At 31.9% G+C, this 12,926-nt stretch overlaps 1 protein-coding gene across 1 annotated transcript; it reads right to left on the bottom strand.

The window, feature by feature from the left end:
* Positions 1-894: 894 nt before the first annotated feature.
* Positions 895-4,097, bottom strand: PYM (partner of Y14-MAGO). The gene is made up of 4 exons (XM_078308876.1): positions 3,809-4,097; positions 3,424-3,534; positions 1,749-2,000; positions 895-1,386 (listed from the first exon to the last, which is right to left on the bottom strand). Exons 1-4 carry the CDS (start codon positions 4,019-4,021, stop codon positions 1,237-1,239), a joined length of 726 nt encoding a protein of 241 aa, XP_078165002.1. The 5' UTR covers positions 4,022-4,097; the 3' UTR covers positions 895-1,236.
* Positions 4,098-12,926: the final 8,829 nt, after the last annotated feature.

The following is a 12,926-nucleotide window of genomic DNA, read 5'->3' as shown; positions in this document are numbered from 1 at the left end:
AAGCTTAAGCTAGTAATACAAGTAACTAAGCCCCAATTAATCAATCAAAGCCCGACTCGTTCCACTGGCATTCGCTTCCACACTCCACAGTACCATTTCACCGAGTCCAATCCAGACCTAGCCCAATACAATTGTCTCTCAGTTTCAGAAGGCAAAGATGTGAATGTCTACGGGCTTTGACTGATGTGAATGTCAACCATTTTGGTACCGGAAGAAAATTTGTACGTCGTTTTATGATCGTAGGATCAACAACCCCTGGTGTATATCTGGCCGGACAGAAGTAAAGCATGCTGTTCCTCCAAATTTCCAATGTTTCTTTTGCTTCTACTGTGCTTATTAGGTGGCACCATGTTTCACATTCCTTGGCATTTACACGAACACCTTACGTGCACTGCTCACTGATCAAATTACCCCTCAATAAGAAAAGACTGCAGAGTATGTCCATATGACTAATTATATGATCTTAAAGTTAAAGATCAAATATATATAATCATTATATGAAACCGACTAATGACATAATCAATACAACATTTCATAACCATATTTATCAACATGTGTCCATGTGACTAACTATATGATCCATAAGATACTATCAATTAGTCATTATACATGTTACTTCATAGAATTATAATGTACCAACTAAGAATAAAGTACCTTAAACCATATAAAATAACATCAATCTAATTATTAAATATCACGATTGAATCACACAGTTGACGATCCATAACAAATGATACTTGATGCGAGAGACAATACAATATTATTCCTGAAATATAGACACAACAATATCTACATAGATGAATTAAATTGTTTATAAAGCATCAAAATAACATGTGATGAATTAAACTATTTCTTTATCTAAAATAATCTATGAAAGACAAAGCTGGATAACTATTAAACAAGAAATATAATTATTTCGGAAATAACCAAATAGTAAAATTATCCCCAACACCGCTACGCATATTATAAGTTAACACCTTGGGAACAATAACACATTAACCTGCTAACAAATTAGGCAAGTTCTGTTGTAGACTACGGATTTTAATATTCACACAAACCGAAAAAAAATAAATCAATTTCATACATAAATCGTGCATTGAACAAAAGATTATTATGCAAAATGATTCAAATTGAATGCCTAAAATGAAACCAATCCATCAGAGCTTCTTAGCCGCATGATACAATTAGAACAGAGCAATGGCATTGGTTTTGTAAAGAAGACGTGACACGTGCTAACTAACAAGTCTGGGAGGTAAGTGTCATTGCCTTTTGTTCTTCCAAAAGTTTCAGTTCTTCACGCCAGCCCTCAATCTTTTTCACCTTTTCTAGCTGCTCCTGCTTCAAATTTTGCTGGTCCCCTTGCAACTGTGCTTCTGCTAGTCTAATCTGCAGTGTTTTTAAATAGCAAATTGTTAAAATCATATGTTTCAAACAATAAATTGCCGGAGCCAGTATATAAAACCATGGTTACCCACGATGATACCTATACAGTTACAGCCACAAAGAAATCTTTGCTTCTGACTTGTCTTAATCTATTTGGTTGCCTACTGTATGGATGATTCTAAGCAGACTGGTTATCAATATCCACCACAAGATACAGGTACAAATGCTAAAATTTAAATATTTACTTCATCTGAATTAACATGTCCTGAACCTACTACCCTTTACGTATTTCCAAGAAATTCACAATTACAGTCACACAGTTCTGCACACATTAGTCTATAGAAAAGAACACAAGCAAAAGGTACCTTCTTTTTCAAAGCACGGATTTTCTTGTCAATATCTAATGGACCTGATTCGGGTATTGAATTCTCAGCAGAACCCATTGTGGGGTCCATGGCCAAATGTGACCCAGAAATACCCATGCTACTCATCCGAGCAGCCACAGCCTCTACTGCATCCTTCCTGTGAGGATCTACCTCATCAGACGTGCTCACATCAGCTTCTGCTGAAGAAGAACTCAAGTCTTTTCCTTTATCAGTTGATGAAGTCAGAGAAGCCTGTGACAATATTGTGCCATAAGCAAAACAAGTCAAGATCTATGACTTTGAAAATTCAGTTAATACATCTATTCTAAGTATTTGTATGGGATAGCACCACTTTTCCCTATTTTGTAAATTTTTTCCCAAACTTGTTGGTGATCATTTTGGCAATAGCTATGTTCAATTTCAAACATATTATCCTCTATAGTTCAATTAAAGCTAAAAGAGCAAGCCACTAAAATTATACAAAAAGTAGAATTTAAGAAACAATTGTAAAACCAACACTGCTCTGCATATCATAGATAATCATACCATACCATACTGAACAAAACAGTAAGCAAACAGGCAATGTAACTCTTGGATTGATTCAAATGGTCTTTAATGTAGGAATTTATGGGAATATCCCTTTAAGTACTATCAAGTTCCTTCCATAATTATTTGCAATGCTTGCTTTTAGCAGAGGCCAAATTATAAGTATAAAAGCCGCTAAAACAAACTCTTCCGATCTATAAACCATTTAACTATTTCTTTATATTCTATCAGTCTACTGTGCTTATAAAATATATAATAAATAAATCACCAAATGTCATTTGTAAATTTTTTTTTTTTTCTAACCAACTCTTGTCTCCAAAATACAAGCTCATTTTTGTACTTAAAATTTATAGTGCCCATTGTTGCCAGTTCCATCAAATTTATTATTAAGGATAGTTTATCAATTGAAACAAGGGATGTTTCTTATTTAGTTAAATAAAAACAAATCAAAATTGACCAATTACAAGATGACTCACCTTAAACAGGAATATTATAATGGCAATATATCAAAGATGAACAAGTAAATGTGATCAAGAAGGGCTGAGAATTGCACATGAAGAACTTTCAAGACAGAAAAGCCACAAAAGATAAAAAATTTATGCCAGGTAAAAATAAATAATAGCTATACATTGTATCAGAAAATATATTGTCTAAAAAAGAAGAATAGTATGTTAAGATAAGTATGCATTTTCAGAAAGGAAAAAAAATACAATGGCAACAGTTTGCTGATGTTGTTTTACCATCAAAACAGTTTCCAGAATTCAATAAAATAGTTTTGTTTATATGCTCCTGCAGGAATCAACATATCTTGTATCTTGCAAACAGTCAACACCTCTATGCTGCTTAAACATGGAAAGTATTGCACAGACCTTCTCCTACTCCTAATTGCCCTAAATTACCAAGATTACCTCTTTGGCATATTCAGTGTAAAATGTAGATGGCAAGGGTATAAAAGACATCATTAAATTAAGTAGGGAAAGATGTGAAAGATGTGACATTCCTATGTTTTGCAGCAGTATATAGTATAGTTCTCTCATCTTTCCAAAGGTATATTTGTTGTCTTGCTGTTTTTTTACAGGGGCATATAGAAAAACTTGCTAGTTAACAATGCAGACAAAGTTGTATGTACCTGCTGCTTTTTCTCTTTCTTCTTTTCATTCCTCTTAGCAGACTTGCTCTTAGTTTTCACTAAAAGCTCGGGATCGCAACCTGGGGGACCTTCTGGTTGCGCCTTCTTCAGCTAAGAGCAATTTAATTGAAATAGAAATAGGTTAATTAATTTATTTATTCCTTTTTTCCCCTCTTTTTATCTTTATTATATTGTCAGTTCCAGCAAGCAGGGTCAGAGAGGAAAATGTAATCAGGCCATTGTATACCAGCTTCGTGTTGATATTAAACCCGAAAAGCATCCCATTGGTAGCATGAAACCAATCTAACACTGAGTGATGGGTAGACCCAACCCTCTAACACCTCCAGTTACTGTCAAACAGGAGGGTTCAAGAAGAGAGACCTACCAGGGTTCCTTTGGACTGGTAAATGGCGACTTCTTCTTGAGCTACGTAACCGGCGCGGATGCGGATGGCCTTGCGTAAGGTCCCATCGGGACGGCGGCTCGGGGCAATGATCCGCTCTCCTTCCTTCGGAATGGACAGAATCCGACCCGGCGAATTCGACTGATCGCTTCCTCCGTCGGAGGAACCCGCTCCAGCGGCCAGTGCGCCGGACATTTGTAGAAAAGGGTTGACAAGGGGTTAGTAGAAGTAGAAGAAGAGGGAGGAGGGGTGTGGTTAAGAAGTCCTAGAACGGGCTTTTACATTTATTGGGCTTTGATATCGGAAATTAAGCCTCCTTTGAAGTTTCTATCGATTGGGCCAATTTCCAGGCTACCAAGTCCGGCCCATAAAGCAACTCCTGGAATCAGATCAAGCTGTGTGGGGAGATTAAATTGGACTGCCCTGGCAGGCTGGCATGCACAGCACAGCTGCTACCTCTGCTGACATCAATACGTGGAGATTGAAATTCCATATAGAAAATCCTATCCTTGTTGCCTATGAGAATATTAGACGAAACAATTATCTTGAACCTTGATAATGACCTGAACAAAAACAAAAACCAATTGAAAGGGATATGATGGCCTGATGGGTAGGTATACTACATTAAGAAAGATATACCAGCAAAACTAAAATCGGTATGCTATAAAAATGCAAGCCGGTATCAAAGTGAAGAATGATATGGTACACCAACAAAAGGCACTCTCTTAGTGCTACTTTTTGCTTCTCTCATCTTTTTAGTGGCAACGAGAGCCTTCAAAATTATTGATTTTAATAATTGTTCTTCCAAACTTTCTACACATGACAATTATTTTCCTTCTGCCCAACTGCCAATCAAACCTCAGGAATTTATTTTGGACGTGAATGATCATATTATTCTTCATAAATCTATTATTTATTTTACAGTTTTGATAAATTTATTCTTATTCGAATATCGTTGTAAATTTTAATGTTTTGTGATTCTGAATATCGATTTAAATTAGTTCGTAATTTTCAATATGAATTTTAAAAGGCAAGCATTTCAGTGAGAAAAAAAAAATTACTTTTCACAAACATAAAAGCCATATGTCATAAATATTTGAAAATATTATATTTAAGAAAGGATAGTTTGGTCATTTTTATTTCAAATTAAGCATTTAATAACGAATTAGCTGTAAAGGGGTCATCTTCACGGAATTTTATAGTTCGGAGGAAAGGTGATTGTGACAAAAAAAAAAAAAAAATTCAGATATTTGTCAAATAATAAAAATTTGGAAGATCTTCCACAAACATAAGTGACATCACCCTTTCAAAAGCATTTGCTTTCTCTATTTTTTTTTTTATATTTTGAAAGAAGTGATATATCGATACCATTTGCTCCATTCTTTTTTTGTAAAACAGAAATGGGTAAAAAGTTTGAAAAATATTTGTTTTATTATCGACTAGGTAAATATTAATTTAAAATAAATAGATGTCGACAAAATATTGTATTTTTTAGATAAAAGAAGAAGTAAAGTAATTAAACTTTAAATATATAAATAATATTTTTGGTTAATTATTTGTAAGCATGCAATTTCTCACAAAAAAAAATATACTGGCGCTGTTACCATATATGTCGATACTGGTAAGTGTTTAGTGTATCAAATCTGACAACATGTATATTCCAATAGTATACAGATCTTTAATGCACCATCGATTGCACTTCACATCTGTGCTATTATATTCCCAAAAAGTTCCCTCCCAAGTTTTAGTGGGTGCAGAATACATTCACGGCCATTCCTCTAATCCTGTCGCATCATGTTCTTTTTAAAACAAAATTAAAGTGCAAGCACTACCAGACAGCAGGATCCAGTGGATTTAATAGGTTTTAATTATGTAAAACCTATATAGATGCTAAATTTCCTCCATTTAGTGATTTTGTTTCTTGCTAGCTCTCATGATAAATTCTCTCAATTAGCAAAATTTCTGCTAAAAACATAAATGTTCGGTTATATACATATTACGAATAGTTGTGTGTGCTGTGAATTTACATTTATATTTTCAAGTTTAAACAGTCAATATGAACTGTTAAACATAATCTTCATATGAGAATGATATGAACATGTACATAGAAATGAAGTGGCTCTTGTATGATATATTGGTGTGTTTGTTTCATATGTAAAGCGGAACTAGAGATATGTAATTGTATTTAAAAAAAAAAAAAGGGCATGTATCTATGTATAATCAACTTGTTGTCTATTTTTGAAAAAAAAAATTATCTACTCCTAAATAGTTTGCGGTCTGAATTAGATAATTGACGGCAGTCTGCAATTCGATTAGTTATAACTAATCGTATCAATAAAATGGTAAATTCTGTATTCATGTTTCCAGAGTAACGGATGGCTAGCTAGCTGTATATTCAATTATAGCATATTTGGTTGATCTGAGTTTGGTTATCTTTAACCACAGTTCCACACTTACCCCCGAAGGAATCAGGAATGGAATTAATGGGTGGCTATAATTAGAGGAAAAAGGGTCTGTCAACGTAGTGGGGAAAAGTTAGTTGAAAAGTGTATACAATAATACAACCTTACCGAAAAAATATTGCTCTTCTGTTGGGTTTCTCGGTGTATACACAGCTGCAGTCTTCCGTCACAGAGATTAATTTAAAAAATCACAATGGTATAACTCGAGAAAAACCTGCTTCTACTATAAGATTAAATAAAAATAAAAATAATACAAGTGAGAACGGTATGCTTTATAGTTAGTTTTTTTAGTGAGTATTTAAATACTCTAATCCTTCACCCAATTAGGGTCTGTTCGGCTCCGTTACTGTTCGCGTGAAAAAATAAAAATTCAGTTCAACTGATTTTTTTTTTCCACAGAAACAATGAAAAACAGTTCAATTCCTATGCCTATACCCATTCCCGATAGTGGGCCGAACAGACCCTTAAAAAGAAAGAAGAACCGGTGTTCTCTCAAGTAGGCCCCATCACCAACTTCTCTTTTCTCTTTTTTTTTTTAGTTTTTAATTTTTATACATGTTTAGTAATATCAATATTACGAGATATAATATAACGAGTTAAGATTGACCACTGAAGCAGATCCATACTAGCTTCAAATATCTCTATTTTTTGGCATCAATCATGTTTTCATTTTTTTAAATTTATATGTTAAAATAAAACTGTTAGATGCGATTTATATTATTTTTTCTACATGCACGTGAAATTTTTATCATCATATCGGTTTTATTTTATATGAAATAATAAGTTGAAAATTCAACGTCCATAATTTATCCATATCAGTGTATTTTTGCAAGCTCTCGATATCGATAACAAAGTCGAAATATCGCAATCCTTTATACTTGCATAGAGAAAATGATATAGATCGTATCTAATGGTTTTATTTTTGTATTTGAGTTTTTTTTAAGTTATTAGCGTTTAAAAAATAAAGATATAGTGATGGAGATACAAAATATTAAGACATTTGAGCCCTTTTCTTTTTTGAATAAATGTAGAAAAATAGAAAAATCTACCACTGATTTTTTGTGTACATTTCTGTGTATGTAGTAATTACACGGAAACACTTGATTAGTTAATTACATTCGATCGCTACACAAAATGCTACAGAAACAAAGAATTGATAAATTATTGCTCCATAAAATTAACCCGGACTACTTTCAAGTGCTACAAGTCAAGTGTCCTGTGTCCACCGACTGGTTATATTTGTCGGAATTTGAATCTTAATTTAGATGCAACCAATGTGTTATTAATTTGAAGATTTATCATGTAAATTCCAGTGAGAATTATCTTTTCTTATCTCACACAAGCGATTCAAAAGGCAGCAACCTACAAAATATAAAAAAGAAAAAAAAAAGAAAGAAAAAAGAAAAAAACGAATATTAAAGAAATTAATCAAAATAAAATAAATGAAATTGAAATTATATTATTTGAATCGTGATCATGATATATGGTACTGTTCTCGAGTATATTACAAATATTGATGGAATTTAGAGTTTTTAAAATTCAAGTTTCAACGATAAATATATAGAATATGATATTGCATGAGAACATATGATATATATAGATCTAGCTAGTTTGATTTCACTTTTCATACTAAAAGAATTTTTTTTAGTAAAGGTTGAAGGTCAAGTCCTCGACTATTTAATATCCATAAAAAAAATATTATTTTTAGATTTTGAGCATGTGACTTCCTAAACATATTGTATTATCTTTGTTACTAAACCAAAGACTGATTCTCATACCAATTATCAGTGGGATACGATATTTTTTGTGTTTAAAATTTTCTTTCAGGATATGATAATTTAAACATAAAAGATAACACAGTTACTGAATGTTGGATATTTAGTTTTATGGTAAGATATATGTATATGCATTATCGAGCATGTAATTAATTTTCTATGAAATATTTACGGAACATACCATTTATGCACCGTTCTATTGTTTTATTCAATAGACTTCAATAAAGAGAAGTTGTGCTCCATCATTTAATATCAACACGTGACACACAAAACAAATGTTGTGTGAACAAAATAATAGATTTATTATTGCGTGTTTAATGATGGTCCGCACCATATATAAAAAAAAAATTGTATGTGTATTTATTGCTCTATTATGCGGTCTGTACCTGTCAAGCAGTATAAGCAAAGGGCTGTGCAGAGACGGACCTAATAGAGGTGCCCTTTAATTGTGATTTTAAAATTTTAATTATATATATTAAAATTTAATTTTTCTGGTTGACTTTTTATATAGTTCGGTTTTTTCTTATAAAATGTTAAATATTTAATTGCAGTCTAATAGTTGGAGCTATATTTTACGAGGATAGAAATTTGAATTTAAATCTCATCTATTGCATATTATGTATTTTAAATTTCAACTCACTATCAAGATTTTCTAATTCTGTACCTGATTGTGTGTGTTTAATTTGTGTATTCTAACTTTTAAAATAAGTTGCGACTTCCGCTATTGATTAGACAAGTAAAATTAAAAGATAAATAATTGAGCACACAAAAAATTATTTAAAAAAATAAAATATCAAATTATATGCTCACTTTGGTCCAGTAACAGATGCAATAAACTCCGTATAAAAGGTCGCAAATTCAGAACTCAAATGAAGGATTTTTTTTTTATAAATATCAAATAGCTGAGTAACTTAACCTCCAACATTTAAAAAAAAAAAATTATATGCTCTATTCTATTTTGTAACTTTTGTTACTTAAAACGCGCAGTAAAGAAACGATTTGATGAAATTGACCGTAGCAAGACCCTGATCAATAATGCAAAATTGGAGAAGGCTCAGTGAGGAGAAGCCACCTGGTGACCTTCTCGTAATTCGTAGCGGTCCTGTGCACCATCTAGAAATAGAATTAATTCATTTATAAGGCAAGAAGGACCAAGGTTCATCGGAGTTGAGATCGTCTGATTCTAATCCTGATAATTCATCTGAAAGTGGAGCGCACACATCTCAAGTAATGAATCTGAATTCTGAAGTGATCTCAATCGATGGATTTGAATCAGACGGTCCTAATCCAAAATCCAAAAATTGAGTTACTTTAGGGGATCGAGACACGGTTCATGGGAAAAGATGAATTGTAATTACTTGTAAATTTATTCTCAGAGGTGCTGTAAATATTTTCATTTTTGTTTAATACAAATTGCTGTTGGGCGGCTTGTCCGACAACCTTAAAAAATGAGAAAAAAACTAAAACAATAGCAACATAAGCGGATGCAGTCCAACATAAGAAATATTAATATTGGTTATTAAATACTCATTTATAAGAATCTGTCTTTGATCTAGTGATAAATGCACATGACTCTTATGTAAGAGATCATGAGTTCGAAATCCACAAAATAGGAAAATTCTTTGTGGTATACACATGAATTTAAAAGTATATTGGATAGCTTGACCTCCAATCCATGATTTAGATTTAACAAAAAATACTCATTTATTTTGCCGATTTTTTTTTTACTTACCATCTTTTAAACCATTTAATCTTATTTTCTAAAAAAATTGCATATTTACAAGGACTAAGTATGAAAAAAAAAAATCAGAAAATAGGGTTAAATAATTATCTTTTAAAGACGGTAAATAAGAAAATTTATTTTGTAATATTACGCCAAGGTTTAACCAGCTGTAGCTTTTATTTTTAACAATTATTCATGTCGTCCTGTCAAGGTTCAAACCTGCCGTGGAGCACGGATTCGAGACTACTAATAGCAATTACATAAAGTCATAAACATATTATTGTTTCTCGACATATATTGCTAAGCGGTGGATTACTTCGCTCAAAAAAAAATTATTCGTCGGATTTTTGATAGAATTTATTTCAAACGTTGATTATTTAGAAAAAAAAAAAAGGAATTGGATTCTCTTTAAAGAATTTTGGACAAGATTCCATCTAAAATCAAGCCTAACCGTTTAATATGCTTTAAGATTTGTATAGACATATTTAAAACTTAATAAATTTAAACGGTCCCGTAAATCAAAATTATTTATGTAAATTTTTGCACGGCTCGAATAATTTAAAACTGATTTCGAATAGACAATTTATTTGATTATCACTAGAATTTCTCGCTTTATCTTTTGTATTTTTTTTAGTGAAATTAGAGAATCAAATCATCTAATTAAATTATACTCACTGTATACTTTTATTCGAATTTCAAACTTACAACTTTTCATACAAACAATATTACTTTCACTAAACAGAAGAATAATTGTTTGTCTCGTTATATGTTTATATTACAACAACTACATGCTATACAAGCAATAAAATATGTTTTCATTGTCTTGTAACGATCAAAATAATTAATGAAAAGGGCGGATGCTTTATTTCACTGCAATTTAATAATGGTCTCACTTATCAATAATTTTGTAAGGATGAATTGCAGAAGCTGTGAATTTTTAAGCCCAGTAGATATAGAAAAGGGGGTACTTTGAGAGATGTCGGATTAATATTCGATTGAAATCGTTAGTTTATGTTAAGATTTGTAATAACTTGATATGTAAGAAATTTTAAATGATCTGTATGAATTTTGATACGGATCAAACAAACATCAAACTAAATTTGATTTAAATATCCTCTTCATGATAGCTGTATATTTTAATTAATTACTAGTTACGTGTTATTAAAATTTGAAGAGGAGGAGAGGTTGCGGTCTAAGAGTGCGAACGGAATAGATAGTAGTAAAACTATATTCATATTCTTTTCTATTTTTTTTTAATACATATATAGATCATATATTAGACAGATATTGATACAAATTAGAAATCAAAACCGCAAGATTATGGTAAGATTTATACGAAGAGTTCGTATATAAATGATTGTATGGATCTTGACACTGATCTGTATGAACTGATATCCTATTCACGGTAGTTAATTATATAATTTTAGTTGTTCGTTACGTGTCGTCAAAATTTGGAGAGGGGAAGGGGCTGCGCCTGCGGTCCCACTAAATAAACCGGTCCCTTATATTTTTAACTAAACGTCGGTGGTTAATTCATATGACTCGATCCCAGGTCCACCAAAATATAATAGGATATTTTCCATTTGGTTCGATTAGAGGAGTCGGAACAACAGCTTCCGCGATTATTCGTAGGATCTGATCCTACGCTCGGAGACTTTTAAAACATGAAACACGTTCGAAATAAAATACTCGAGCCTTCTACATGGGTCATGGGTGCATCTAATTTAAGTGCCGTGGAAAGAGCGTTAATTTTATGTTATTTATAATCATACAAATATTGTTTGGATTGTGTAATTCATAATAAGAACGAGGTTATGGTAATATGCATATATTACATATTGATATGTACTATAAACTTATATTTTTACTTTTAAAGTTTAAACAGTCAATTTTAACTGTTAAGGAAATACTTGGGATCATATTTTATATCTTATATAATTTGTTTACTATTAATTACATTGGTAGAAAATCACTATTTCTCGGTCATAATTTTTATATCAAGTGATTCTCTATCTATCTAAATCTAAAAGTTGAATATAAAATTTAATCTTCAAGTACATTTTTATACGGATATCATATTTAATCGTTCATATCGACTGTTTGAAATTTAAAAATAAAAATATGAATCCATACTGAAATTTTTATTAATACCACTGTAAAAAAAAACCCCACAAATTATGGAGAATTCGAGAAATATTAGAATCTCCAATTCAATACGCGGCCTCATTTTTGAAGGGCCGCAAATTGAATTGGAGAACCTATATTTTTCAAATTTCATTGATGTTTAGTTTTTTTTTTTTTTTGAAATGATATTAATAAAACTTTGGGAATCCATAGCATGGGCCCATAGAAATATGAATATTACCATAGCCCCACTCTTCATGATAATGCTAATTGAAGAGTATTTATCCATTATTTTTATAACATATTAAATTAACGAAAAAACAGTAATTTTACGTCATTCCGAATTTTTTTTTTGCAGGATTGCATTTAATGAATTTTTTTATTATCTAATGGGAAAAACAATGTGCAGGATTAAAAAATCTAGATAAAACAATAATATAAAGCAGATTCCTAATCATGTTGAATTTACTTTTTCTTTTACAATAAAACCACAGCACAGATCAAGTCCGTTGGACCCCATTAGTATACACCGCACTCCAGTGCATGAGAATCGGATATTTATTCATTCATTTAATTATTTGGTAGTTCAATAAAATAAGTAATGTAGGTATTCACGACAATCACAGCTCATCAGCAGCCAAGCTGACCTTCCACCTACCTCTCTCTCTCTCTTTCCTGCCTCCCTGTTTTTTTCTCTCGCTCTCGTCTCTTAAATAAGATCGGCTATAAAGCTTTCTGTATAATCCTTCATGTAAAAGTTCGTCACCGAACAAATAGAAACTCGTTACATGTTTTCCTGTAAAGAAGAAGTTACAAAATATATAACACGTAGCCGCTCGGGTCTCTTTTACAATATTTATACTTTCTTTTGAGAAATCCGCCATTTCACCAACTAGTGGGTCAGCTGGACTGTGTCTGTGCGACTCGCTTTGCTGTTTCGTCCCTGTTACTTTCCCCAATTACCCTTTTCGCTTGTTACTTCACTCGTTTCTGTCGGTGGAGAGTGTAGACCCTTT

Source organism: Carex rostrata, chromosome 9 (assembly GCF_964058835.1).
Source record: "Carex rostrata chromosome 9, lpCarRost1.2, whole genome shotgun sequence".
Classification (NCBI taxonomy): domain Eukaryota; kingdom Viridiplantae; phylum Streptophyta; class Magnoliopsida; order Poales; family Cyperaceae; genus Carex; species Carex rostrata.
Note: the sequence above shows the minus strand (reverse complement) of the source record. Positions and strands in the feature narration are given on the sequence as shown.